At 48.2% G+C, this 26,696-nt stretch overlaps 1 protein-coding gene across 1 annotated transcript; it reads right to left on the bottom strand.

Annotated features, from left to right (window-relative positions):
- Positions 1–7,734: 7,734 nt before the first annotated feature.
- Positions 7,735–23,856, bottom strand: DUSP5 (dual specificity phosphatase 5). The gene is made up of 4 exons (XM_049790587.1): positions 23,463–23,856; positions 16,440–16,588; positions 12,508–12,727; positions 7,735–9,276 (listed from the first exon to the last, which is right to left on the bottom strand). Exons 1-4 carry the CDS (start codon positions 23,839–23,841, stop codon positions 8,870–8,872), a joined length of 1,155 nt encoding a protein of 384 aa, XP_049646544.1. The 5' UTR covers positions 23,842–23,856; the 3' UTR covers positions 7,735–8,869.
- Positions 23,857–26,696: the final 2,840 nt, after the last annotated feature.

Raw genomic sequence — 26,696 nt, 5'->3', positions numbered from 1 at the left:
TCATATATATATACACACACACATATACATATGTTACCAGAGAAAAATTATATTACCAAAGAAGATATATGAATGAGAAATAAGCTCATGAAATAATTTTCAACATACTTTGTAATCATAAAAAAAACAGATTTAAACTTCTAATGAGGCAATACTATACCATACTAAAATGACTAAACTGAAAACAAAACAAAACAAAAAAAACAATGTAAATGCCTAATCATATCAAACAGAAGTTAGGATACAGAAAAGCTGGCATTATCATTCATTAATGGTAGGAATGCAAAAGCAAACACTGACCTTTAAAAATAGTTCAGAGGGTCAGGTCAGAGAGTACAGGGATGAGTGAGCTGGTCTTGAATGTTAGCCAACCTGGTACCACATATGATTCGCTCTGTACCACCAGAAGTGATCCCTGAACACAGTCAGAAGAAAGCCCTGAGAACCCCTGGGTATGACCCCGAAACAAAACAACAACAAAAATAGTTCAATAACCTCTAATAAATTTAGATTATATGCTTATCATATAACCAGAAACATGTCTATGAATGCCTATAGCAGCTTTAACCTTAGCCAAAAGCTGGAAATAGCCCAAATATTTTATTCAGCAAAAGCTAAATAGATAAATGCAACACTATCAAAAGCAATAAACAGGAATAAATTATTAGTTTTTCTGACACTGTGGATAAATCTTATATGCAATTAATTATTTTAAATAAAATAACTCATATACATATACATCTATATGTATATGTAGATGGAAACATATACATCTATATAAGTCCTTTTATATAAAATTCCAGAAAGTACATAATTATAACAAAGAGAAAATTGACCATTCCTAGAGGCTCTGATGGAAATGGGGGATGTGTGGTTGTACAGAAGGTAGAAAATTTGGGAGTGAAGAAAATGGGCCTATAGTTTTTTTTGTTTTTTGGTTTTTGGGCCACACCCGGCGATGCTCAGGGATTACTCCTGGCTGTCTGCTCAGAAATAGCTCCTGGCAGGCACGGGGGACCATATGGGACACCGGGATTCAAACCAACCACGTTTGGTCCTGGATCAGCTGCTTGTAAGGCAAACGCCACTGTGCTATCTCTCCAGGCCCTATAGTTTTCTTTTTTCTTTTTCTTTTTGTTTGTTTTTAATGTTTGACCCATCCCAGCAGTGCCCATGGTTTACTCATGGCTCTGTTCTCAGAATCAATCCTGATGGGCTTGAGGGACCGTATGGAATGCTGGGGATCAAACTCAGACAGCTGAGTACAAGGCAAGCACTGTGCTATATCTCTGGCCTCACATACTTTAGTTTTTATAGTGTTACATCATAGTGTTACATCTCCATACATATACACTTGTCAAAATTTATCTAGCTATAAAACTAAAGTGGGTGGATTTTAGATTCTGCAATCAATGGTATGCTAGTAAAGTTGCTTTTCTGCACTCTGAACTTCACTGATTTGCATCAGGTTGAATTCTGAAGGGAAGAGGTATTGAATATAGAATCCTGATTTGGAGCAGGCTTTCCTGAGGAAGAAAGTCCAGAAACAAAACAAATAAAACAACAAAAACAAAAAATTATTTTAAGGGCTAAGCAGTTAGGTTTTCCAGTCTGGTAGCTATGCTTCCTGATTTAAGTGTACTCATCTTTTCTTCCATTTTTCCATTTGTTCATTTTTACTTATTTAGTATATTTTTGTTTTGTTTTGTTTTTGGGGCCACACCCGTTTGATGCTCAGGGGTTACTCTTGGCTAAGCGCTCAGAAATTGCCCCTGGCTTGTGGGGGCCATATAGGACGCCGAGGGATCGAACCGAGGTCTTTCCTTGGCTAGCGTTTGCAAGGCACACCTTACCTCTAACGCCACCTCACTGGCCTTTTCTTCCATTTTTGAAAATTTTCCATCTTCCCATCATAGATATATCTTTTTTTTTTTTTTTTTTGGTTTTTGGTTTTGGGGCCATACCCGGCGGTGCTCAGGGGTTACTCCTGGCTGTCTGCTCAGAAAGAGCTCCTGGCAGGCACGGGGGACCATATGGGACACCGGGATTCGAACCAACCACCTTACGTTCTGGATTGGCTGCTTGCAAGGCAAGCACCGCTGTGCTATCTCTCCGGGCCCTCATAGATATATCTTAAGAGTTCCACTGCCTGAGAGGTTTGTTCCTCTCAAGCTGCATTTTCTCCTGATCACCAGATATTTCAGAATGAAAAGTGTATAGATGCTTCAGAGTTTATTTTATGGTTTCACCTAGTGAGTTCTTGGTTTTTGCAAACCTTGTGAGTAGGAAGGAATCTGGGCTACTACTGCAAATACTATCAAATACAAAAATACAAAATTTTGTTTTTGTTTTTGTTTTTTGTTTTTTTGGGCCACACCTGGTGACAATCAGGGATTACTCCTGCCTATGCACTCAGAAGTCACTCCTGGCTTGGAGGACCATATGGGACGCTGGGGGATCGAACTGCGCTCGTTCGTCCGAGGCTAGCGCTGGCAAGGCAGACACCTTACTTCTAGCGCCACCGCCCTGGCTCCAAAATACAAGATTTTAAATTTAGGTCCCATAACATATTTCCCATGGATGCTCACTATAGGTGGGACAAAAAGAGTATGGTACTTGCCTTGCACTGATCCAGATTCAATCACCAGCACCCCAGATAGTCCCCTGAACTTGCCTGAGCACAAAGCCAGTAGAAAACCCGGCATACAGCTGGGTGTGGCCCAAAAGCCAGAGGGGGAACCCATGCTTTTTGGCACTCTGGTGAGGAATCCAAACTAAACATTCTTTTTTGTTCTTAATCAATAAAGTTTTATTTAAGTCATCCCATGTGCGCTTCTCATCTTCCTCCCCTCAGGATGTCATTCTGCTCATTCATGACTGATGAGAAAACTGAACTTTTTTAGTTTTTGGGTTACACTTGGTGGTGCTTAGGGATTACTCCTGACTCTGTGCTGAGAAGTCACTCCTGGCAGATTCAGGGGATCATATGGAATGCCAGGGATAGAACTGGAGTCCATCTGGGATTGGCCATGTGCAAGACAAACACCCTACTGCTGTGCTATCTCTCCAGTCCCAAAACCAAACTTTTTTTTTTTTTTTGGTTTCTGGGTTACACCCGGCAGTGCTCAGGGGTTATTCCTGGCTCTATGCTCAGAAATCGCCCCTGGCAGGCACAGGGGACCAAATGGGATGCTGGGATTTGAACCATCGACCTTCTGCATGAAAGGCAAATGCCTTACTTCCATGCTATCTCTCCGGCCCCACCAAACATTTTTTTAAATTTTTTTTTTAATTTTTAATTTTTGTTTTTGGGTCATACCTGGGAACATTCAGGGGTTACTTCTGGCTCTGTGCTCAAAAATCGCTCCTGGCAGGCTGGGGGACCATATGGGATGCTGGTATTTGAACTACTGTCCTTCTGCATGCAAGGCAAATGCCCTACCTCCATGCTATCTCTCCGGCCCCATAAATAAACATTAAAAAAAATTAACAATACAAATTACAAGAGAATCTAAAGGAATGAGCCACGTCAAGGCCAGGGGTCACAAACTCAATTTACCTGGGGGCTGCAGGAGGCAAAGTCGGGGTGATCCTTGAGTGCAAAGTCAGTAGTAAGCCTTGAACATTGGGGTATGTGACCCAAACAACTAAAACAAAACAAAACAAAAAAAGATTCCTCTAGGGCAGGGCCACAAAATGTTGTATGGAGGGCCGGGAACGGCCCGTGGGCCGCGAGTTTGAGACCCCTGATTCTAGACAGTTTGCATAGGCAAACATAGCCATGCATACAGGCTATGCATGTTGGGAGCTGAGCTTGAAGCAAGATGGGCTCCAAAGGGAAGAGGATACAGCTAAGTTCTGGGAGCAGAACTAAGTTCTGGAAGCAGAGGGGAGAGAGTTTATTGTGTGGGCTGGGGTCAGGGGTCCACTTTCAGATTCCAGCTCCAGCAGCATGCAGAAAGTGCAGTGAACAGTCACCATAATTATGCATAAGTATTTTGGGGAAGGGAACCACACAACCAGCAGGACTAGACAACAATGTTGTGAGGGTGAGGATGAGAGGGATGAACCCAAGGTCTTGTTTGTGTTTAAAGTATGTATGTGTTCTGAGTTGAACCAGCATGAATGGACACAGACTTGCACAAGTGCACAAGTACACACAACACACACACACACCCTGTGCTCTAGCACATTGAGTTATTGTGTTTAATTTTTAATGTTAATTTGCCTTTTTTCCCTGAGCACTTCCAGGAGTGACTCCTAAACAACTTGTTAAAGTAAAGTAGTTGCTGAACCATCAGGAAGTTGAGGCTCCCCAACCCAGCAAAAAGGAAAAGAAAATTAAATTTGGGTGCCTTCCACTGGTGTTGGTGACCACAAGGACTAAACCCAACAGTGCTCAGGAGACCAGGCTGTGCCAGTGAGCAATCCCTGTGTATGAGGCACTTTGAATGATCATTTCACCTGCCTTTCCACACTTGGACCACGTGACTGCAGAACAAATATGGTGTCCGAGCACAGTCATATTTTTCTCATCCAGTGGGGGAGTCAAGACAGCCTGCATCCCATCAATCACATCAGCCAGGCCTGGGGTTCCCCCAGAAATAAACCATCAGGGATCAGGTATCAGTAGGTCAGTGGGAGAGCACTTGCCACTGTGACTACATGATTCCTATTCCTGGGTCTGACCCCAGGGCACTGCAAAAACAGCAAACACACGCGCACACACATACACACACACACACACACAAACACAAACACACACACAACTATACTGGAAGAATAGAGGACGGGAAATGGAGATAGCCTGGGTCCAAACAGTAATATGTAAGGAGCTTGCCTGGTATGTGGTTGAGACGGTTCATTTGCTGCTCCCAATCTGATCCTGAATCCCATCAGGATTGACCCCTAAACATAGAGCAATGCTAGTTATCACCCAGAAATAAAACAAAACAAAAAACATCAACACCACCAAAAAAAAAAAAAAAAAAAAAAAGGTAGAGGGCAGTGCTAGTTATCAGAGACAAGAGGACAAGGCTTTGAGCACAGAACTTAGATTTTTATTCAGATTGTTCATACTGTTATTCAGTTTGTTATCATGGTGTCAGGGATTAAAGCAGAGCCTCATTCATGTGAGGCATGTGCCTCACGACAAAGCCATATGTCTGGCTTGAGACAGGATTGACTTTAGAAGATGTAGAGATGTTTACAGACTTACTGAGAAAGCAAAGGAATATCATCCCACTGCCGGATCCTTCAGTGTGACACAGAAAATAGCAACCCTGGGCGTGCAAAGGTGTCTCTCCACATAAATTTGTTCTCCACCCTGTTCAGAAATGCAGTTGTGACATAATCTTTACTACCCAAGGTTTTTGTTTTTGTTTTTAGCATCATGGAAATGGAAAGAAAAATAAAGCTGGGAAACTTTTATGGAAATTAAGTGGTGTTAATATCCTGAATGCTAATAAGGACCTACTGCCAAAGTTCTAGGGAATTGGTTAAAGATTAGCTAAAGACTTTCTTCTGAGCTGCCCCGTGGTCTGAGTAAAAAGGGAACCAGGGGCTGTCTAGAATTGTCTGATGTTCAGAAGATAAACCACCAGCAACTCTCATCTATCCTTATTGAATTAACTGGGGTCCATTTTGCCTACGTGCTCATACAAAGACCTACATGGCTCCTGAGAGCACATGGGGAGTTGGTCATACATTTCTTGTTGCTGTCACTCAGCTCAGGAACTGAAGTGACTTGAGTGGACTCCTCACTTATAGACCTGGCTAGGTAACAGGAGAGCAGAACTAGTTTCTCTATTTTCCCAGATCTATCTTGACCTGAAATATTGCTGGAGAACAAAAGAAATTTCTTCAAATCTGGGAATGGAAAAACTGGACAACAGCTTTCCTTTCCTGCCTGGTACTGGCAGCCCAGGCAAAAGCTGGTTGTGGCAAAACTGGAGAAATAATTAATGAATAGACTATTAAAGGAGTGAGAGTTAGAGCCATACCCAGCTGTGGGGCTTCACTTGGCCTACCCTTCTGTGACTCACTGGCTTATGAGCAATCCTCATATGCCTGATTTAGAGGACTTACTCACCCTTCAGATAAAGACTTAAATGTAATAAAGCAAATGTCAGCAAGTGGGACGCGGCTTAGCACATCACCTCAGTCTGCACCCTGCTTCCCACTCCCTCTTTGCTTGAGGCCCCTCTAGCCACTTGGTTCTTGGATAGGTCTGCACAATAAACAAGCTTGCAGGACACATTCCCAAGTTGAGTAGAGGCACCAACTAGCTAGACCCAACTCTGAAGATGGGTGGTTCATTGAGGATAAATTAGCTGCAGAGCAATAGTCTGCAAGAGTAAGGTCAGGGACCTAGAACCTGCCCCCATAACCAGTGCTCACACTAATCCTCCAATGGAAGCCCTGCTAAGATTGTGCAGGTGAGAGGTATGGGCTGAGGGAATGAACTTGTCCTTCTAGTTGGCTTTCTGACCTGCACATTTTAAAAAAACAGTGGAAGGCCAGCTGAATAAAAGGGAAGGCCTATGGGAAGTAAGACATGGAGGAGTCAATAGTGAAATGTTTATAATTGGGCAACTTGGGACTTGGCTGCATCTTGCCTGCTGTTTTCTAACCTGTTATGTATTAGTGGGCCTCCTGGGTCCTCCAGAATTGAGAGCATGGTTAGAACATCCCGCAACCCCACTCCACCTTATGCCAGGTACCAGCTGATTGGGGTGGCATACATTATAGCCAATTTTTTAATTAGTAAAGAGATCTCAAGTTAGCCTGGCATGGTGAGGTCAAGAACACCGTATTGGGCCCGGAGAGATAGCACAGCGGTGTTTGCCTTGCAAGCAGCTGATCCAGGACCAAACGTGGTTGGTTCGAATCCCGGTGTCCCATATGGTCCCCCGTACCTGCCAGGAGCCATTTCTGAGCAGACAGCCAGGAGTAACCCCTGAGCACTGCCGGGTGTGGCCCAAAAACCAAAAAAAAAAAAAAAAAAGAACACCGTATCATACTGTCCTCCTTCCTCTGGAGGAAATTATTCAGAAGGCCATTAAATTCAGCTGTGTGATTTCAACCTTCTCACTGAGGGACTGATTGAAAAACTTATAAGGGAATGAAATCTAAGGAATAAAGTGGGAAAATAAGTATCAAGAGCAGGGGTCCTCAAACTTTTTAAACAGGGGTCCAGTTCACTGTCCTTCAGACTGTTGGAGGGAGGCAGGCACTGAAGGTGAACCTTTGATTCAGCTTTTCTGAGTGAATGTTTGCCATGTGCCAGGTGTGACAGGGAGGGAAGGGTTGACCACAATCTTGGCACTTAGATTCACTAAAAAGTTAGGGCTTCAAAGACTTGTAGGCTCACTCACTTCATAGATCAAAAATTCAAAATTCAAGATCCGATTGAGCAAATGCTCTTGACCAACAGGATGGCTGTGCCTAAGGCCGCTTGCCAATGAGCTTAGGGAAAGGTTTTATTTGAAGAGAGCTGTAGTTTCTGTCCTGAAAAATCACTGGCTGGTGAGTGGCTGCACAGCAACCAACACCTTTAGTTTATTTGGAAATAAAACCCAAAGCGTAGGCCGAGTACCCACCAAAAGAAATTTTTACTTGGGGGCTGGGGAGTAGCTGAGTGTAGTTGATGTCCTTGCATATGAGGCCTTGGGTTTGAGCCCCAGCATCACACAAAGATGAAAGACACCTCATCCCAAGTCAACACAACAAAGAAGCGCTTTACTTTTCTTTTGCCATTTTTATTTTTCACTATATATATATATAAAAAAAAAAAAAACAACCAGTAATATACTGCTTTTCTTCACATTCATATGGATTTTAGGAAATTATTGCCATTTCCCCTGGAGATAATAACCTATATACAAAAAAGTAGTAGTACCACAAGGTGAAATGGGAAAACTCCTGAAATTAACAGCTTGGAGATGACCCCCAGGGCAGAGAAGGATACAAGGGTTCACAAGAAACAGGCCAGCACACTTAAGGACAGCAAGCTGGGGAAATGACCCTTTTGATGCCACACTGGAGGTTTTTTCTCTCTCTCCCCTGGCACCCACTGCCATCACCTCAAAGGGCTGATTTTTGGTCTATGGTTGAAGAACTCTCTGCAGAGAGGACACAAGAGTTGCTGTGAGGAGAGATGTGATGAGAAAGGTTCAAGTATGAATAAAAACACCCAATGTTCGTTAGGTTAGAACCCACAGTGACAAGGAGACTCAGAGGCAGTCAGTGCCTTGCCACTTCAACCAACCACTTCCATGAAACTCAACAAGGGGCAGGGCTGTGGTATCTGAATGATATCTAAAGGTTCAAGTCAGAGTCTTTGTTGGTCCTTTCTCGGACCCAGTAGGTTCTTGTCCTGATTATGCAATGATCAAGCTTATGCCCTAAAGCAAGAGACAGATACTGAGACTGCCAATGTGACAAAAAAAAAAAAAGGTGGAAATTGTGCTTCCTTCAAAATGCATTGGCTTTGAAACTGCCTTTTCTCGCAGTCGAGCAATTGCTTCCTATCCCCCGTGGAAGTGGGGTAGTTATTGCCTTATGCTTGAAATGAAAAGGCGAACTCTGAGGTGCAAGGACTGGGCAGTCCTAGGGCAGGGCACTGGAAGTACAGTAGTCAGCACACGCTGTGCTTGCATCATGGCTTGGCCTTCCTTCAGTCCCGGGAATGTACCCCCCGAGGTCTGTCTGAAGTTCATTTGCAAGCCTGGTGACCACTCACTATGCCATTGGAACCACAGGGCAGAGTGAGGGGTCTTCAGTATTGCACAGGTATGAAATGTCCACGAGTTTAAAAAAACAAAATCACAGTTGTTCTTGGAGCTGGGCAGCTTCTTGCAGCCCAGATTTAGCAGGATGTGGCAGTGGCCATGGAGCCCCTGCTGAGCTCGGAGACGGTTGAGTGGGTGGGCACTGGTGCCAGCGCTGAGGTAGGGAATGTGCAGTAGGAGCTGGGCAGCTCGGGGCTCAGTGTCTGCAAATGGGCTATAAAGGAAGAGCTGGCTGCTTCTCCTTGGCAGGAGGGTCCCTGTGGGGTGGGCGTGGAAGGCAGGATCTCAGATTCATACTGCAGGAGCTGGCCCATGAAGCCAAAATTGGGGGAAATTATGCCCCTCCTCTGCTTGATGTAATCAAATGCCTCCTTCAAACGGAGCTGCTTAGTCTTCATGAGGTAAGCCATGCAGATGGTGGGCGAACGCGAGATCCCAGCCTCACAGTGTACCAGTACCGTGCCTCCTTTTTCCCTGACACAGTCTAGAAGGAAAGAAACGAGTCGTGAGTTGAGACTGGAGCCTAAAGGCAATGACCAAGTACAAGAATGGAGCACCATAGGGACCTCATTTCTTGTGTGTGTGTGTGTGTGTGTGTGTGTGTGTGTGTGTGTGTGTGTGTCCAAGCCGATGGCACTCAGGGGTTATTCCTGACTCTGTGCTCAGAAATCACTCCTGGCAGACATTGGGGACTATATGGGATGCTGGGATTCAAACCACCATTTGTCCTGGGTTGGCCACATGCAAGGCAAATGCTCTACAGCTGTGCTATCTCTCTGAGCCAGGACTTCATTTCTTAAACCATCTTAGTTCCCCAGTAGTCATATGCACTAAGCTTCAATGTCTGATGGGGAAGACTTTTGGTGTCTTGGCCAAGCCTGTTTGCAAGGAGGACTTTGATAGATCTTATAGCAGCTATAGTCAGGGATGTGCTCACTGCCAGGACGGAAACAAAAGCCCTGGGTTTGATTCTGGACATCCCCCAAATAAACACAAATCTACTTATCTTTTCTGGGACACACTTGGCAATTCTCCAGGACACTGTGGTAGTAGGGACAAAACCTGGGCCTCTGGCATAAATAAATAAAGCATGTGGTTCAACCAGTTGATCAGTTACTCTGGAGCAAACCATGAAATCTTATAGGTGCTTCCCAGCTCTCCAAGACACTTGCAAATACTGTTACTGGAGGTGGAATGGGACCTATCTCTTCTTGGGCCCAGGAAGGAGTTCAAGAGGGTACTGGAGAAGGGGTGAAGTCACACGCAAGTTGGCACGAGGTCTGCACATCTTTCTAAGAAGGTTTCAGACTCAAAGACTGACTTGGAGAATCACTGTTCAGTTCCTGGGAGTCTGATTTTAATGGTAATGACCTAATCCCCATTCTGTCAGGCTCGTTGGGCTCTCAGTCTAGTTATGTCGGGGAGGGATGCTTGGCTCAGCTCCCAGGGTTCCCACCACCAAACATACAATAAACAGAGCATGGCCACTAATTATAGCTTGAGCTACATGACGCTTGCTCGATGGGAGATATAAATGGCTTGTGTGAATTCCATCATGCGCAATGGCAGCACAGCAGCTGCAGTAAAACTGCCACCATCACTTGGCATTCTATAGCTTAATACGACAAAAGTGTGGGGGGGTGCCCACTTCTATTAATCCATTCCCCTCTCCCACTAAGAGCATTGCCCGCCATAACCAGGATGGGGTTCAATACATGTATACATCAAATTATAAAACAAACTCAAAAATCTTTTTTCTCTCTCTGCTGCTGGTGAAGCAGTAACGGCAGCACAGGAAGTTAGATACACCTGACATTGGGGAAAGCTGGCAGGTGTGGAAAAAAATGAAAAGGTGTGCAGACATTTTTAAAAATGTGGGACTGGAGAACACATCAGGCAGGGTGTTTGCCCTGCATATAACTAACCTGGGTCCAATCTTGAACACCCTACGGTCCCCTAAGCCCTGCCAGGATGAGTATGGAGCCAGAGGTAAACCACTTGAACCACCAAGGATGGCCCCCAAACAAAACAAAAAACGTTTGGAGGATAAATAAAGTCAGCCCCTATTACATCCTCTCCTCAACTGCAAGAATTTTATAGTGAATCTGCAAGATCAAGTTTCAGAGAAGTCAGGAAAGAACAGGGGAGGGGAGGTTCCCCCTTAGAATGAAAACAACCACTGTAATGCAATAGTGGTCCTCCCATTTCAGTCTAGAAGCAAAAAAACAAAAAAACAAAAAAACCTCCCTATGAATTAGTTCACAGGGGAGACCCCAATTTCAGATTGTGTCAAGAGCCCATAGTGCACTTCTGTTTGGGGGGCATCCTGGTAATGCTACAGGACCAGGTGGAGGTGGGGGTCAAAGTGGGGTCTCTGGCAAACAGAGCATGCGCTCCAGTCCTTTGAACTCTCCCCCAGCATAAAATGCATTGGCACTAGGTCTCCTACATCCTCAGGCAACAACGTCTGGGGAGAAAGAGGTTCCTGAGGTTTCCAAATGCTGTGGGTTGGTGGTGTTTACGTACAGACACAATGCACACACAGGATGGAGAGAGGCTTCTGACAACAAGGTGAGGGTGGGTTTGATGACCTCACTGGAGAGCTATCTAGGTAATTAAATAACAGGCTACGAAGAGCAAGGCCTTCCCAGGGAGGAGAGCCAGTTTGGGTTTCCATGCCTGAACCCATCCTCTGGCTGCCTCTTAAGAGATAGTAAAGGAATCATCAGGACCCATAGGCTCAGGTATAAGGAACGGGTTCTTCGCCTTTGTGACTCTAATATTTCTCACTGGGGTTTCCTGTGGGGCAGAAATTGTGTGCAATGAGCAGCAAGGGTCCAGTATTGTGGCTGGAAAGGAGCCCCTTCACTGCTCCCTACACTAAGAAATTATTGTGAAGCCCAGTATCTCTCAGACAAGATATAAGAAAAGCACTTCTCTGCTTCAACAATTACACATATCCAAAGAAACAGGTCCAGAGACAGAAAGCAAGATCTTGGGCTTGGGAAGTGGTACTTGAAAAGTTGAGGAAGAAATAAAGGCAGCTTAGCCCCCAAGGGAGATGTAAAGAGAGGCCAAAGGGGAACAACAAACTAGATCATGTAAGCACCTGGAATTCCAAAACCTCAAAGTCCTCTCTGGCCTCATGCCTCCTGGATTGTCAAATGGCTATAAAAGATGCCAACTCTCCTCTGCATGAAGCATGAAGCTGAGGTAAGTGCTATCTTTAATCCAAAATTAGTTTAAAATGCAAAACAAATTGCCCCAAAGCGGTTTGTCTGCCAAAGACTGCAGAGAGCTTCCAGGGGGCCCTTGGGGTTCTGTGAGAAAGAAGCACCTCTCTCAATCCTTCTGCCTTTTAAAAATATCCCAACCTACGTAGAAACACAGTGAAGGCAGTTCAGTCCCTCCCCTGTGCCTTGAGTTCAAGGCAGAGACCACTGAGCTTCCCACCCAGCTAAAAACAATAAGACACGTGGCAGTAGGGAGTGCCCCACAACTCTATTAATTCATTTATCTGGCAAATTAAAGCTCCTATTAATAGCAACTAAATCCTCCCCCTCTTTCCTCTGCAGTGGCACATTCCTTCTTGGCTCTCAGTTCTTTGTGGTGGCACAGACAAAGCACTTTTTCCTCCAGGGATGGGGGAATCCCATCAGGACCAGGGGCTGAAAAGGGCAGGAGGGGGTGGCAGGAGCCCCTTGGCCAGACCTACCAATGAAATCTATTGCTTCCGGGAAGTGGGAGCTGATGTCGGCCGTGTGGCTGTCTTCCACGGGGATCCACTTGTAGTGGAGGTGGGTGGTGCAGGACTCCGAGGTCCTCCGTGACACGTTCAGCAGGGCTGTGATGTGCAGATTGGCGAGGAGCTCACACTGTGACGCGTGGTAGGCACTCCCAAGGTAAAGGAACGGAAGGATTTCAACAGGGCCACCCTGTAGGCGGGGGGGGGGGGGGGGGGGGGGTAGAAGAAATAAGGGAAGATTAGCTGAACTGTCTCATAGGTGACAGAAGACACAACCACCCTGGGTTTTTGGTAACTTTTTTTTTCCCCTCTTGGTGGGCCTCTTGGGTGGGCCAAGTGGGACATTCCTAGCCATGCTCAGGGGACCATGCATGGCTGGGGATCACGTGCAAAGCATACGCTCTAGCTCTGAGGGATCTCCCCAGGACCTACTGGCTCTTAATGTGGGGGAGCCCTTTCTGATGTTCTGGTAGAGAGCTCAGAGGCAGAGCGGTTCAGTCTAGAGTGTGCTGAAGCCTCCAGCCCTGCAAACTGCTCACCTTTCTGACTCAGTGACAGTGAAACCCACACAGTGAGCATTTTCCATTGTCCCACACCTCTCAACCTTGTCTCAAGGATGTGAAACCAGCATCATCCTGAGCCAGTAAGAATACATAGCAGCTGGGGCCGGGCGGTGGCGCTGGAGGTAAGGTGCCTGCCTTGCCTGCGCTAACCTAGGACGGACCGAGGTTCGATCCCCCGGCGTCCCATATGGTCCCCCAAGAAGCCAGGAGCAACTTCTGAGCGCATAGCCAGGAGTAACCCCTGAGCCTCACAGGGTGTGGCCCAAAAACCAAAAAAAAAAAAAAAGAATACATAGCAGCAAAGGGTGGGGAAGACTTAAAGTCTATGGTGAGGCTCTAGCTGCTCTGTGTCTTAGGGTAATTAGCCCAATTAATTGTGGGACTTGGGGCTGAAGCAATAGTACAGTGGATAGGGCACTTGTCTCACACACGACCAACCTGAGTTTTATCGCAGGCATCCCATATACCCCCACCCCCCACAATCATGGCCAGGAGTGATTCCTTACTACAGAGCTAGGAGTAAAGGCCCTAAGGATTGCCAGGTATGGTTCCATAACAAAACAACAACAAACCCTGGGGCTGCCTCAAATGTTTAATTTATTTGGGGATAAGTGGGAGTTTAAGTGACACCCAGTGGTGCTCAGGGATGGAACCAAGGAACCACGGTGGGCAGCGGAACAAGGCAAGTGCCCGTGCCCCCACCCCCTCTGGTCTAACCCTGATGTGTCCTACATTGTAGTTCATCAAAGCCACAAAGCCGCTGACCCCAAGAGGCATCCAGGATCCAGAGATATTAAAAGAGGTGCCTCCCCACCACAGAAGGTATGCCTCAGAGTGGAAATGACTGAGATCTACCCTGAGTCCTCACAAAGAGGAACACTGTTCAGTGCCAAGCACAGGCCCCCCCCCCCCCCCCCCCCCGTCATTTTTTCCGTCTGGGGTTGACCCTGGAGGGTTTCGATGTCAAACATTGAAACCTTCACACTACACAGGGCCACCTACTCATCAGGTCTAGTTACGGAGGTCTCTCCCACTCAGGATGGAGGCAGTGGCTAAATGCCTCTTGGCTAGAGGGACACTGGCTCCTCTGGAGCTCCAAAAAGGGGCCTCCTAGCTTCAAGAGAAAACATGGGGCTGGCAGCACTGGCTGGATCTTAGTGAGCCTTCCCCATCTCATCCTTTCACTTCCTGTGTTTCCATTTCCTGCCCGGGAAGAGGGATGGAAAGGAAATCAGGCAGGAAAAGGGGCGTGTGGTGGGAGATTGGTGCAAATGACCCTGCGGAAAAGGGGTGTTTGCTTTTCCTTTCCTGAGAAGTGTTAAAAGCAAATTGCCAATGGGGCCACTGGGAACCAAATGAGGGATTTTACAAGGTTCCAACAGTAATAACACCTTCTGATTAGCCCCTACAAGTACAGCAGGACCCCTGTTAATCTCCCTACACTGATCTCATCCCTTCCTGGGGTGTCATAACGCCCACACACTAGTCTCGGGGTCCTCTGTGTTTTCCTCTGCAGCTCAGTTCAGCACACCCCTGAAACCAGACCTTTCCACTTCTAAGTCTTCCGTTTAGACTCAACGGAAGCCAGCCAGGGCAGGTAGAAACCCCAACGGTTAGCACTCTTGCCTTGCTTCTCTCACTACATAGTACTTCTCAGAAACAGCTTGAGGGGTTCCCCCAGACAAGCCTTGGGGATACATCAGGGCCTCCCCACTTGGCCAGAGAAAAGAGCTGCTGTGTTTTCACAACATCCTGCCAGATCTGGTTTCTCTTTCACTTTCTGAGAAACTGGGGGAAAACACAACCCAAACAAACAAGCAGAAACCAGGCTGGGCTGGATGCCCATGGCTTCAAAGTCGAGAGTTCATCATGCAGAGGTTTATCATGCACGGGAGTGTTTTTAATGAGGGAAAACAAACACAATAATAACTCTGGCACCAGGCCACGTTAATAGGCTTCCTGACCACAAAGCCCCTTCACAAAAGGTCATCAGGCTACACTTTGCAGTTTCTCCCCAGGGACAGAGCTCTGCATGGACACGCCATGAGTTTGGAGGCAAAATCTGCCTTCCTTCTCACAAGTTGGATGCGTTCTTGTTTCGTGGGGGAAACTAGAAAGATACCTCCTCCTATCAAGTCAGAAGGCTGGAATGGTCTTTTTTTTTCTTTTCCCCCAAATCAAGGGGTGGAAAATACAAAAACTGGGTCATGTAAAGAGGCAGAGTAGGTTAAGAGGGAGTTCTGGGGCCCGGAGAGATAGCACAGAGGTGTTTGCCTTGCAAGCAGCCGATCCAGGACCAAAGGTGGTTGGTTCAAATCCCGGTGTCCCATATGGTCCCCCGTGCCTGCCAGGAGCTATTTCTGAGCAGACAGCCAGGAGTAACCCCTGAGCGCAGCCGGGTATGACCCAAAAACCAAAAAAAAAAAAAAAAAAAAAAAAAAGAGGGAGTTCTGAAGCGTCATGGGCCCAATCACCAATGTTCTACCTTTATAAAACGGGAAGATGGGCTTTAAGCTCAGGTTTCTGTCAGAGCTAGACCCCTGCCTGTTTTTTCCTCACCCTCCAGTCAGAACCTTCCATTTGGTTTTTCCTTTAATGTGTTGTCACAATGTACAAGTCTTTGCTCTTCTCTTTCCCTTGGTGCCAGGGAAGTAATGCAGGGCCTTGTGCACAGGGGGCATAGTCTCTACTACGGAGACACATCCCTAACCCCTACAACGTCCAATTCTTTGAAGGAAAAAACCATATTCCCCTATGTTAACAGCTCCATGCTGTTAACATCAAGCATCCTGATCCCAGAGTTTAAGGAAACAGAAGCACTAGAAATCCTCAGAGAAATCTGAATAGCTCCTCAATGAGCAGTGTCTTCCTTACAAGCCTTCTTCCTCAACCTGTTCCTCTTCAAAACCAAAGCCAACAGGGCACGCCTTTTGACAGGTACTGGGCTGGGTTTTTAGAAACTACCAAGATTAACACAGGAAGCCCAAAAGTCAGCTCTGAGAAGCCTTCAAGCAAGCCTCAGAGAATATTTCAAAGTTTCTCTACGCCTCCCAGGCCAGCTAATAATGTATCTCTCACTTCCCCCTTTTTTCCAGAAGCTGCCGTGCATCCTGTGGCTCGTTTGCTCTTGTCAGATTGTTGGTTGGAAGGAAGCCATGAACTCTTGGATGGAAACTCCAGCTGGCAAGCAACAGAAGCTCTCTGGAGTGAGGGGCCCAGTGCCAACACCCCACTCTGCAAAGGAACCAGCCTCGGCTGTTGAGTGGAGGAAGAGTGAGGGAGCGGAGGAAGGAAGAGCCAAGGGCTGATGCACCCCCCCTTCTCTTCTCCACCCCATACCTGGTCATAAGCCGGCCGGAAGCTGATGTTGAGCACTGGTTTCCCACATGGGCTGATGAGACTTCTCTCGGTTTCAATCTTCTCTTGTGAAATGGGTTTTACATCCACACAACACTCAGGATATTCAGAGTAAAACGTCTCATAACCTCCTACAAGGAAAGAAAAAAAAGAGAAGCAGGTAAGGGAGATGTAAGTATTGATTTCTCAGGCTGTCAGAAAAATGCCAAGGATTAATCAATACTTGAGTATAAAGTAGGAAGAATAACGAAGCTAGTATAATTATATTTCAAAAATTAAGTAAAATCAATGAACACTCTTAAAATACAAGTGAGGGAGCTGGATAGATAGTACACTGGATAGTGTACTTGCTCTACACAGGCCTACCAAGGTTTTAATCCCCAGCATCCTATATACAGTGCCCTGAGCAGAGTCAAGATTAATTTTTGAGTGCAGAGCTAAGAGTAATCCCTGAGGGGCCGGAGAGATAGCATGGAGGTAAGGCGTTTGCCTTTCATGCAGAAGGTCATTGATTCGAATCCCGGCATCCCATATGGTCCCCTGAGCTTGCCAGGAGCAATTTCCGAGTGTAGAGCCAGGAGTAACCCCTAAGCGCTGCCGGGTGTGGACCCCCCCCCAAAAAAAAAGAGGAATCCCTGAACATGTGGCCCTCAAGACACACACTTAGACTTGGATTAAACTCCTGGCACTGGAGTAAAGTATCTATAACTGAGAGAGATAATGATTAACTTTTTATTTCTATCAGAAGTACTTAAATTGTGAAAGGGGAGATCTGATATCAGGTAAATATTAACCAAATCCCTCTAGAAAACAAAAGCAATCTTTATTTATCTAAAATGCAGGTGTGACAATGCAGAATTTCATCAACTTATGAGAGGAAGGAGACTCCTATGTTCTTGTGCTCCATCCTAAATGCCCAGCTCCCAGCAGGGTTACAGATGGAAACTGCTGTCCTTAAGAGTCAGAAGCGATTGGAGGCTGATAAGGCTAATATGGAGCTTCAACTCAGGACAATAAAACAGCCAGTCCCTTTCTCACTCCTAAGGTGCTAAAAAACACAAAGGACAGCCCCCTCTCAGGGGCCAATTTAGTCATCAATCTAGTGAATTACTTTCCCAGCCAAACTTTGGACTCAATTCTCAGCCTCCTTAAGAAAAACCGTCTTCTCGATGACCAAACACCACCCTCCCTTTCTAACACTTTATTAACCTCCTTCCTGACCTTTGAAACCCTCCATATTTTTATTTTTGGGTTTTTGGGCCACACCCTGCACTGCTGGCAGGCTTGGGGGGCCATATGAGATACCAGGGATTGAACCCAGGTCGGCTGTGTACAGGACAATTGTCCTACCCACTGTGCTATCGCTCCAGTCCTCCCCCCCCCCATCAACTACTGGCAGGTATGAATAAATTTTCTAAAAATCCTCATTAAGGAGCTAGTTATATAGTACAACAGGTACAGAGCCTGCCAGTCAACTTCGGTCCACGACATCTTAGCTGGTCCCCTAAGACCACCAGGAGTGATCCCTGAATACAGTTAAGAGTAAGCCCTAAGCACAACTGGGTGTGCCCCCCCCCAGAAAAAATATACCCTGTGCTCCCTTCGATAGCTCAGCTGGTAGAGCGGAGGACTGTAGTTTGCAAAAAACCAAATATACATCCTGAAAACATGTATTTTCCCCCAAATCCCTATCTCCTGCTAGTATTTTGAGCCCTCCCTTCCCACAGTAGACCACATGGTGCCTCTTCAAACTCTTGTGGTGGACAATGGGTAAATGCATCATGATCCCTCTCTTATAGCTTCAGCCAATTCATAGGTGTCAGGGTGCCATTACTGCTTCCTCTCAGCTCCAGGGAAATGCTCTACCTCAACGTAATTTCCCCAAATCTCTCCTCTGCTCACTTCACCAGAGTCCTCTAGGCCTCCCCAAAATGGACTCCCATCCTGCAAATAACCAAAATGCATGTTCGGATGCCAGGTTATAGATGGACAGAGAGAGGCCAAAAGGCACTGGGGGTTTCAACTTCCTCTCTCTGATGCTGCTGATTGTTCTGTTGTTGCTGAGCCTCATCCAGTAGTGCTCAGGGATTACTCCAAAATTGATGCACTCTTTGTAGTAGCTCAGGGGACCATATAGTGCTGGATTAAACCTGGGCCTCTTGTATGCCAAGCCTGCACTCGGCCCTTTGAGCTCTCTCCAGACCTGGCTTAGTTTCTTGATCCCCCAATCCCCAGAAATATTCTTTTCCCTACTAGAAAAATGCCACTTTCAAGGGCCCAGAGCTTCCTTTCTGAGAAGATGGGTACCTATCAGGAAGTCACTGCTGGTGCTTGTGGTTCAATACTGGTTCCAGAATTCAAACTAATGAATATGGTGATAGAAATCTGGAATCAGAAGCTTGGGAAGGAAAAGTCATTCCCCATTACTCAGCTTTAAAACAGTACTTGAGGGGCTAGAGCAGGGGTCTCAAACGCAGGCCACAAATGGCCCTCCGTACAACATTTTGTGGCCCTGCCCTAGAGGAATCTTTTTTTTGTTTTGTTTTGTTTTAGTTGTTTGGGTCACACCCCCCAATGTTCAAGGCTTACTACTGACTTTGCACTCAAGGATCACCCCGACTTTGCCTCCTGCGGCCCCCAGGTAAATTGAGTTTGAGAGGGGCCGGGCGGTGGCGCTGGAGGTAAGGTGCCTGCCTTGCCTGCGCTAGCCTAGGACGAACCGCGGTTCGATCCCCCGGCGTCCCATATGGTCCCCCAAGAAGCCAGGAGCAACTTCTGAGCGCATAGCCAGGAGTAACCCCTGAGCGTCACAGGGTGTGGCCCAAAAAAATTAAAAAAAAAAAAAAAAATTGAGTTTGAGACCCCTGGGCTAGAGTCACAGGATGGCAGGTAGGGCACTTGTCTTACACACAGCAGACCCGGTTTCAGTCATATAATATAGAGTACTAACCAGGAGTGATTCCTGAGCACAGAGCCAGGAGTAATCCCTAAGCATCACAGGGTGCAGCTACAACACCACAATAATAATAAAAATACTAATAAAATAAAAAAAGAGCACTTAAGGGGTGGCTGTGGGAAGAAAGACAGGACACACGGGTATGGGCTAAGTCTTGCACTACCCGCCTGTTGACACAGGCAGACAAAGAGTCTGAGTGTAGGTGAGGGACAGATAAACAGAACCTGCCCTGCCTCTAAGCTAGGGTCAGGAGGAGTCTCTGCCTTTCACCCACTCCCATCAGATGCGTGCAGAGACAGAGCATTCCTCTCGAGTGCCTCACGGGAGCTGCCACTTTTGAGAGATTCTGCTTGGGTTCACCACCATGTTACTGGGTGAGCCAGGGTGCAGACACCGTACGTAATAAACACTGACCACGCCATCTGGACATCTCTGCACAGCTGCAACTTTTGCTGCGAACAGCAGTGTACTGGGGCTTGGGGGCCCCTCCACATGGCTGACACCCGTTCACAATGGGATCTGACAATTCAGAGCCTAAGATCAAACTAGGGGTGTCCCTTTTAAACCATCTCTTTTGCCCTCCCTTTTTTCCCCTGCAGGGTTAAGATTAGTGTTAAAGACACTAATCTCCCCAATATCTAAGATGTCACTAAATTAAAACCTGTCTCAAGTGATAGACCAGACACAACAGGTAAAAGCATAAAAAATGTCTTTTTGTTTTGTTTTGTTTTTTGGGTCACACCCAGCAGTGCTCAGGAGTTAATCCTGGCTCTACACTCAGAAATCACTCCTGGCAGGGTCGGGGGACCATATGGGATGCCGGGATTTGAACCACCGTCCTTCTGCATGCAAGGCAAATGCCTTACCTCCATGCTATCTCTCCGGCCCCATAAAAATGTCTTTTGAACCAGGGAGATAGTTCAAAGAGCTGGAGCACAGGTTTGGCATGTGGGACCCCAAGTTCAATCCTTGGCACCACCCTGTTACCCAAGCACCAAACAAGGAATAGACCAGACCTCAAACAGTCAAGTATGCCTCCCCCTCAATTTCTGTGACACCAACATAAAGTTTGTAGATATCAAGTTACTTTCCACTGAAGTTTAAAATACACATAATTTTCAACTTGGCAGGTCTCATTTTACTGTAAAACAGTACATGTTCAAAAGTATCTGGACACGGTATATTCTACCTCTGTTCCAGTGAAGCTAGACCCAACCTACAGGGGCCTGGAAGGTAGCTCAAAGGGTTTGAGGCATGCAATGGGGCCAGAAATGTAATTTGGTGGTAGGACACTTGCATTAGACATGTAGTGCCTTGGGTTTGTTTCCCAGCACCAAAGCAAAAAGGAAAAAAAGGATACACACAAACACACACTCTTCCTGATAGATAAGTCTCCTAAGCTCTGGGCCTGGAGAGGATAGCACAACGGTGTTTGCCTTGCAAGCAGCCGATCCAGGACCAAAGGTGGTTGGTTCGAATCCTGATGTCCCATATGGTCCCCTGTGCCTGCCAGGAGCTATTTCTGAGCAGACAGCCAGGAGTAACCCCTGAGCACTGCTGGGTGTGGCCCCAAAACCAAAAACAAACAAACAAACAAAACAAAACAAAACAAGTCTCCTAAGCTCTAACTGGGCTGCTTGAGAGGCAGGGATAGAAAAAAAATATATAAAATTATTTTATTAGAATATCCACATGGGGGGCCAGAGAGATAGCACAGTGGCGATTGCCTTGCAAGCAGCCCATCCAGGACCTAAGGTAGTTGGTTCGAATCCCGGGGTCCCATATGGTCCCCCGTGCCTGCCAGGAGCTATTTCTGAGCAGACAGCCAGGAGTATCCCATGAGCACCACTGGGTGTGGCCCAAAATGCAAAAAAAAAAAAAAAAAAAAAAAGATCTACATGGAAGATAAACTCATCTAAAAAACAAACAAGAGGTTGGGCATTTGCTTTGTATACAAACTTCGGTTCTGTTTCGGCATTCCATTTGGTCCCCCTCCCCAAGCCTGCCAGGAGCGATTTTTGAGCAGAGCCAGGAGTAAACCCTGCATGCTGCTGGGTGAGGCCCCCCAAAAAACAAAATAAATAAATAAAAATAAATTAAAAAAAAAAAGGCAAACAAGAAATTAACTGATGATTGTCTTGGGGAAGCAGAAATTTGAAGAGGTACAAAACTCCTGTTTTACTGAGAGCCTTCTAAATGTGCAGATTTTTAATCTGTGTACATTACTTCCTTAAGAAAATCATTTTAGGAACCAGAGTGATAATACAGTGGGTATAGCACCTGCCAGGCCCACAGCTGACCTCAGCTGGATTCCTGGCACTCCAAATTGTCCCTTTAGTTTGCCAGGACAGCCACACAGTCAAGTATGATCCCCAAACAAACAAAAAACCAAAACATCATTTTAAAGCCCAGAGATAATACAGTGCGTAGTAAGGCTTTTGCCTGTACATGGCTGACTTGGGTTCAATCCCTGGCATCCCATATGGTTACCTGGTGATCCCTGAAGGCAGAACCATTACCAAGTCCTGAGCAAAGCCTGGAGTAGGCTCCCCACCCAAGTAATTCTGTAAGACAAATATTTCCCCGAGACTCTGCCTATAAAGATGCCTACTTCCTGTGGCAATAACTTCTGAACCAGAAGCCTGGCCTCCCCGGAAGAGGGTGGGAGAAGGAGTATCCTGGGACATGTCTTTCATGCTACTGAGAGGCGGAAGCTTTTCCTGTACTTGCTGCTAAGAATAGGAGACAAAAACCACATCAGGAAGAGACAGAAATCAGAGGACATGTGGGAAACCTCTGCAGAGCTTGGAGGGCATCCCTCATCCGTCCCTCTCCGTCTCCTCAAAGCGGGGGAGCTGAGATGCAAGAGGAAGGATTATCCTCTTCCTTGGCTATTTCCCCAACAGGAATCAACAGAGGGAGTTTGCAAGAGGTGCAAATAGTGGTGCAAGCTGCCTAGCCCAAGTGCCTCTGGAAACTGGCCTGGAGTGTGAAATTCCCCAAGTTACATGTTTTTATTAATTAAAATGTTTTTCTGTGTATTTTGACCACTCCCAGCACTACTCAGGGGCTACTCCTGGCTCAGTGCCCGACCTCCCACAAGGAATGCATACACTCCCCCTCAATTGGAAGAGCCATCTATCCCGACCCCAGTGCACGTTTTTAAAAAAGGGTCTTAACTCTGTAAACTGACCCCTAATTCTGAACCACAAGCTATTCCACTTAAGTGTCTGCACCAAGGCACCCGGGGCCATGGGGTCAGGATTGGCTAGAATTCTGAAGCCCAGGCTTCCATATTACTCGCTTTATCAAGGACTCAAAAAAATAAAAGTTGGAACAGTCACAGGAAGTGATGACCCAGAAATGAATGCTCTGAAGTCAGAGCTAGCTCCCCAACAGGTGACGTGGGCAAATGAGTGGCCCAGCTTGGGGGGGGGGGGCTTGTGTCTCAAAGCAGGGTGCAGGAGAGAATCCGGCTGGGCTAGGTTGGGACCCTCTGGGGATCAACCGATCTCGAAATGGCAAAAGGCGGTATGCCAGAGGAAAAGAGTAAAAGGCAATAAAATGAAACGGGAGGGAAGAGGAGGAGGGCCTTCTTAAGGGTCAATAAGCCAAGCGGGGAGGGATCGGTCAATTCCTAAATCGTCCAGGCGGCAGCCCAGGGGGACACCGAGGCGCCACGCCCCAGGGGGTGGGCGGCTGGGATCACGACCTACGGATCCCAGCCAGATCGATCGGTGGATCCCGAAGCCTCAATCCGTTCCGCAAAGAGCCACGTGATGTGGAGCCCGGGCCGGCCGGCCGGCACGAGCCGAGGTCCCCCAGCGCAAAAGCGAGCAGCAGCGCCCCCGGTTGCGCGCGCGGCGAAGGCAACCCCGCCGGGTGTCGGCGGAGCTAGCAAGGCTCGCCAGGCACTTTCGAGGAACGCGAGGTGGCGAGGGCGTGCGTCTGGGGCGCAGCGTCGACAGCGCCTGCCCTTCCGCACCTGGGCCGGGGGAGCGCGGGGCGCGGGCCGCACGCACCGGCGCTGTGCGCTCGGCTCGGCTCACCTTTGAGGAAGTAGACCCGCGGGCCGGCGGGCAGGCAGGCGAGCAGCGAGGTGAGCACGACGCGCGCGGCGCTCTCCTCGCGCAGCTTCTGCCAGTGGCGGCTGCCCTGGTCCAGCACCACCACGGCCGCCACGCCGCCGCCGCCCTCCTGCAGCAGCCGCGCGCGCGCCGCCTCGTCGGGCAGCACGTAGCGCGCGGACACGGCGCCGCCGCGGGCCCGCCGCAGCACCACCGAGTTGAGGTTGACGTTGAGCGAGCCGCGCACGCTCGACGCGGCGAAGGCCAGGTAGGGCCGGCAGTCGAGCACCACGCAGCGCGCCGCCGCCTCCTTGCGCAGCATCTTGCGCAGCTGGCGCCCGTCGAGCGACGTGACCTTCATGCCGCCGCCCCGCGGGCCCGCGCCGCTCGCTCCGCAGGTGCCCACGGCCAGGGTGGCCGCTGAGAGGCGAGGCAGGCGGGGCGAGGCGAGCGAGGCGAGGCGAGGCGAGGCGAGGCCGAGCGAAGCTCTGGAGAGCCGAGCGGCCGCGCAGCTGCTCTCTCGCCCTCCCTCCCCGCGCCACTCGCCGCCTCCGAAGCCGGGGATTCCGCTCGCGCCGCCGCCTTTTATGGGAACGAGCGAGCGGCCCGTGACGCGCTTGCCCATATAAGGCCGCCACTGGGCTGCCCTTGGCGCGGGCCACGCCCCCTGAGCCTGACTCAGAGGAAGTGCCCGGCGCCGCCCCGCGCGCTCTGTGGCACCACGCGCGGCGCGGCGCGGACACTCACTCACTCGAGCATCACCCGAGTGCTGGCTCGCGTGTGAGGGGTGGGCGGGCGCAGAGTGGGGGCGTCGGCTCGCCACGGAGCGGAGGTGACCCACACGGTGTGGGGAAGAGGAGGAAGCAGAGGCGGGTGGTTGGGTTCGGGGAATGGGGTGTGAGGGGGCTGGGGCCGCGTGGGGGCGCTTCTGGTTGCTGAAACTTGGGTTCCGAGCCTGCTGCAAGCTGAGGGCTTTGGTTAGGTGTTGGGGAGCAGGCGAGGTTCTGGAATGGGAGGGGGCTTTGCGGGGAGCCCAGACGAATCCCTGGACATCCTGGCCCGAAGTCTCTCCTCTTCTCAGGAAAGGAGTCGATGGCTTTAGGATGTGCCTTCGGGGCTGTGTTTTTATGAGGGTGGGTTTTGTGTTGTGGAATTGTGGAGAGGACTTGGCCTAGGGGACTTATTAGCCTGCGGGTGCTTTATCCTTGTTTGTCTCTTGCTTTTCCGGTATGCTCGGAATTTTCCGTAATCAAAAAGGAAAATGGGAAGAGAAGAACCACGCAATTTACTCCCCTGCCTCCAAGAGATTGTGCCCTGCAAAGGAGCTACGATGGATCCTTTCTGAGCCAGTTCTGACACACGCCAATAAAGATCGGAACGATGATTTATTTGGAGAATTTGTTTTCCGGCCCCTGGAAAATCTGGTGAAATCAGCTGTGGCCTCAACATGCAAACACTTGAGGGGCTCAGTTCAGCCAACTGATGTCCAGGTGGTTTCTGGATTTGGAGGATTATCTGAGGCTCAGGAATAATCCCAGGTTCCCTGCCCACACCAGTCCCCAGCCGTGTCAGGCAGCCCAACCACATTCTTGGGGGAACTGGACATCATCCACACATTCAGCATGTGTTTATCGAGGGTTCAGCTAACTTCAGGGATAAATGTGAGGGAAACATGCCCCACGCTCCCTGGCGACAGTTTTGATAGTTTGAGATTGTCTGAAGAGAAGCAGCCCATATTGAGACCATCCAAGGTCTCAAACTTGCGGCCCACAGGCCGCAAACGGCCCTCCAAACAACATTTTGTGGCCCTGCCCTAGAGGAATCTTTTTTGTTTTTTTTTTTTTTTTTTTTTGTGGTTTTTGGGTCACACCCGGCAGTGCTCAGAGGTAACGTTACTCCTGGCTCCATGCTCAGAAATTGCTCCTGGCAGGCACGGGGGACCATATGGGACGCTGGGATTCGAACCGATGACCTCTTGCATGAAAGACAAACGCCTTACCTCCATGCTATCTCTCCAGCCCATCTTTTTTGTTTTGTTTTGTTTTGTTTTAGTTGTTTGGGTCACACACCCCAATGTTCAAGGCTTACTACTGACTTTGCACTCAAGAATCACCCCTACTTTGCCTCCTGTGGCCCGCAGGTAAATTGAGTTTGAGACCCCTGCGAGGGTCCTGGACACAGCAGGAAAAGAAGGCAGAGATCAGCTGAAATCAGTGCAAATGGTGACATGCCAGAGAGCTGTCTGGCCTCTGGGTCAATGTATTCTGTCACTTGTACTATCCTAACCCTGTCAGTGGGGTCTGAATGAGACTATGATATGAGACTTTTGATTCTGTTGGGCGGGGGGGCTTCCTTCCCTCCCGGAAAACTTGACTCCTCTAATATTACCAGTAGATCTACTGCCAGGAATATCAGCTGAGAGCTACAATGTATGGTACCTCCATGTGGCTAGTCCTAGTGTTGGGTTCTGCATACAGAAATGAGCAGGATCCATCCTCCCTGATCACAGAGCCAGGAGTAAGCCCTGAGCTCTGGCAGGTGTGGCTAAAAACAAAAACAAAAAGAAGCCAGCCTGGTACATAAAGGATGTGTGTAGGGGATATAGGGCACTTCTGGCTTTGAGTGGAAGGTTCTAATTGATCCCAGGGATAGAGAGCCTTGTATGCCATTCAAGGCATTTGGAGTTTCTCCTTTCCTGGAACACCTCTTGATGAGGGTCTTATGAGGAACAGGGGATTGGGGGGCAGGTGACCATGTGAGAATCTGGGGGCTGTGCTGACAAGGGCAATTGTTTGACTTGAAGGTGGGGGTGGGGTGGGGTTGGCAACCAGTCTAGAGCGAATAGGAACCTTTCCTGGGTAATCCAGGCCCTGAGCTGATAAGGGCCTTCCGGAACTTGGCAGTGATAGCAGCTGGGATTGAAGAGGCCAGGCTGTTTGGAAGAAACATTTAGGAAGTAAATTGCTGGAAGGGGAGAGAGGAGTGACGCCAGGTTTTTAATAGGGTGACTGGGTAAATGGTGACACCTTTTGATAGGGACCTGGAGGGAACAGATCTGGATGACAGCCAGTGGAGGAGTCAAGTTGAGATATTAATGAGTTAGAGATGATGGGGCCGGAAAGATGACGGGAGTGCAGGCTTTGCGAGTGGGAGGCCCAGTTCTATCCCTGGCACTGCATGGTACCCCAGCATCATTGGGAGTGATTTGTAGCAAAC

This window comes from Suncus etruscus, chromosome 17, assembly GCF_024139225.1.
Source record: "Suncus etruscus isolate mSunEtr1 chromosome 17, mSunEtr1.pri.cur, whole genome shotgun sequence".
Taxonomy (NCBI): domain Eukaryota; kingdom Metazoa; phylum Chordata; class Mammalia; order Eulipotyphla; family Soricidae; genus Suncus; species Suncus etruscus.
Note: the sequence above shows the minus strand (reverse complement) of the source record. Positions and strands in the feature narration are given on the sequence as shown.